Source organism: Papaver somniferum, chromosome 1 (genome assembly GCF_003573695.1).
Source record: "Papaver somniferum cultivar HN1 chromosome 1, ASM357369v1, whole genome shotgun sequence".
NCBI classification, from domain to species: Eukaryota; Viridiplantae; Streptophyta; class Magnoliopsida; order Ranunculales; family Papaveraceae; genus Papaver; species Papaver somniferum.
In genome coordinates, this window is record NC_039358.1 from 143,622,763 (window position 1) to 143,624,104 (window position 1,342).

A 1,342-nucleotide genomic window follows, 5' to 3' on the forward strand; every position below is an offset into this window, starting at 1 on the left:
GCTTCAAAGTGGAATCTTTACTTTTCTGTGAACAATTTAGTACAAATATCTTTTACTCATATAATTTCATCTGTCAATTTTCGGTTATACCTTCACTCATGTAATCTCATTGGTCAATTTCCGGTGTCAAAAGTTGAATTCATATTTACCTAGATACATTTTTGTGTTTCCAATGCATATATGCGTATTTCCTCAAGTGCATGTATGATTATTTTTTTTTTTTGGTCTATTCATGACATACCTCCATATAAGAATATCCCCTATATAAGAATATTTTTTTATGGTGCCAAAGATATTCTTATACAGAGGTTTTATTGTACTTAAAAAGGGTGCAAACACTCGCCTAACTACATGCACATTTCAATAATAATGCAAGAAAATTATAAACAAACAAAATAGTCAATAAATAAATACCACCAACAAGAAAAATTAATCCACACACCAACAGAATATCCCACAATCCAATAGCAAACAAACAACAAATCCAACAAAGCGCCTTAAGCAAATCAGAGCTTCTCCAACTCCTGTCGTTTCTCCTCGAGTTCTGCACGAACCGCCGCTTCAGCGGCTTCAGCACGCAGCACCTCGTCATTTGCTAACCCAATGTCATCAAGCAGCAGATTTAGCACCACCCTCTTGCTGGAAGTCATCTCCGAACACTTCTCTAGTTTCCCTTCTAATTGAGAGATTTGACCAGAAAGACGACTGCGAGGATCATTGCAGCTCCTCACCTTCACCAACATCTCCTTCAGCCACGATATAGGGAATTTGACGTTGAGTACAGATTGCACGGCAGCTTCCCAGCTATGCAACCTCGCCTCATCGACAGGATCATCCCCTACACGGGTGAGTTGGTATGCAATCTCCAAGAGATTCCTAGTCATGTAGCACAGGATAGGGACATCCAAAAGACCCTCCTTCGCCATATGACCACCACCACGCTCAACAATGTCTATATAGGTGGCAGCAAAAGCAGTTAGAACCCAGACGCCATGGACTAGGGTGTGGGTAGCGGGATCTACCCCGGCCTCGGCAACGCTCACTACCAAAGGGAAGCGAAACCACGCATCCTCAGAATCCTCCGTTACAACAGGGTTGGTCGTCACGCCAGCAACAAGAATATCAGTCTGCTTTTCCGAGAGAACAGACGAACTGCCGCCATCCACTCTAGTTCGTTTAGAAGACCCATCGACACCAGGAACCACGCGCCTGGTACCATCCATGTCGGGCTTCGTGGGTTCCTTTCGCTTCTTACTCATATCCTAGCGCCAGCCACAGTGTTTAAAATAAAATAAATATATACAATAATAATAGTATGTGTAATAAAAGGGGGGGGGGGGGG

The 1,342-nt window shown here is 42.9% G+C and overlaps 1 protein-coding gene across 6 annotated transcripts in view; it reads right to left on the reverse strand.

Moving 5' to 3' along the window:
• Positions 1-339: 339 nt before the first annotated feature.
• LOC113303124 overlaps positions 340-1,342 on the reverse strand; it is a 9,237-nt gene continuing 8,234 nt past the window's right edge. For all 6 annotated transcript variants that reach the window (XM_026552122.1, XM_026552150.1, XM_026552143.1 and 3 more), the window contains one exon: positions 340-1,262. In XM_026552122.1, the coding sequence (XP_026407907.1) occupies positions 507-1,262 (756 nt within the window). In that variant the 3' untranslated portion in view covers positions 340-506. The remainder of the gene's footprint in view (positions 1,263-1,342) is intronic.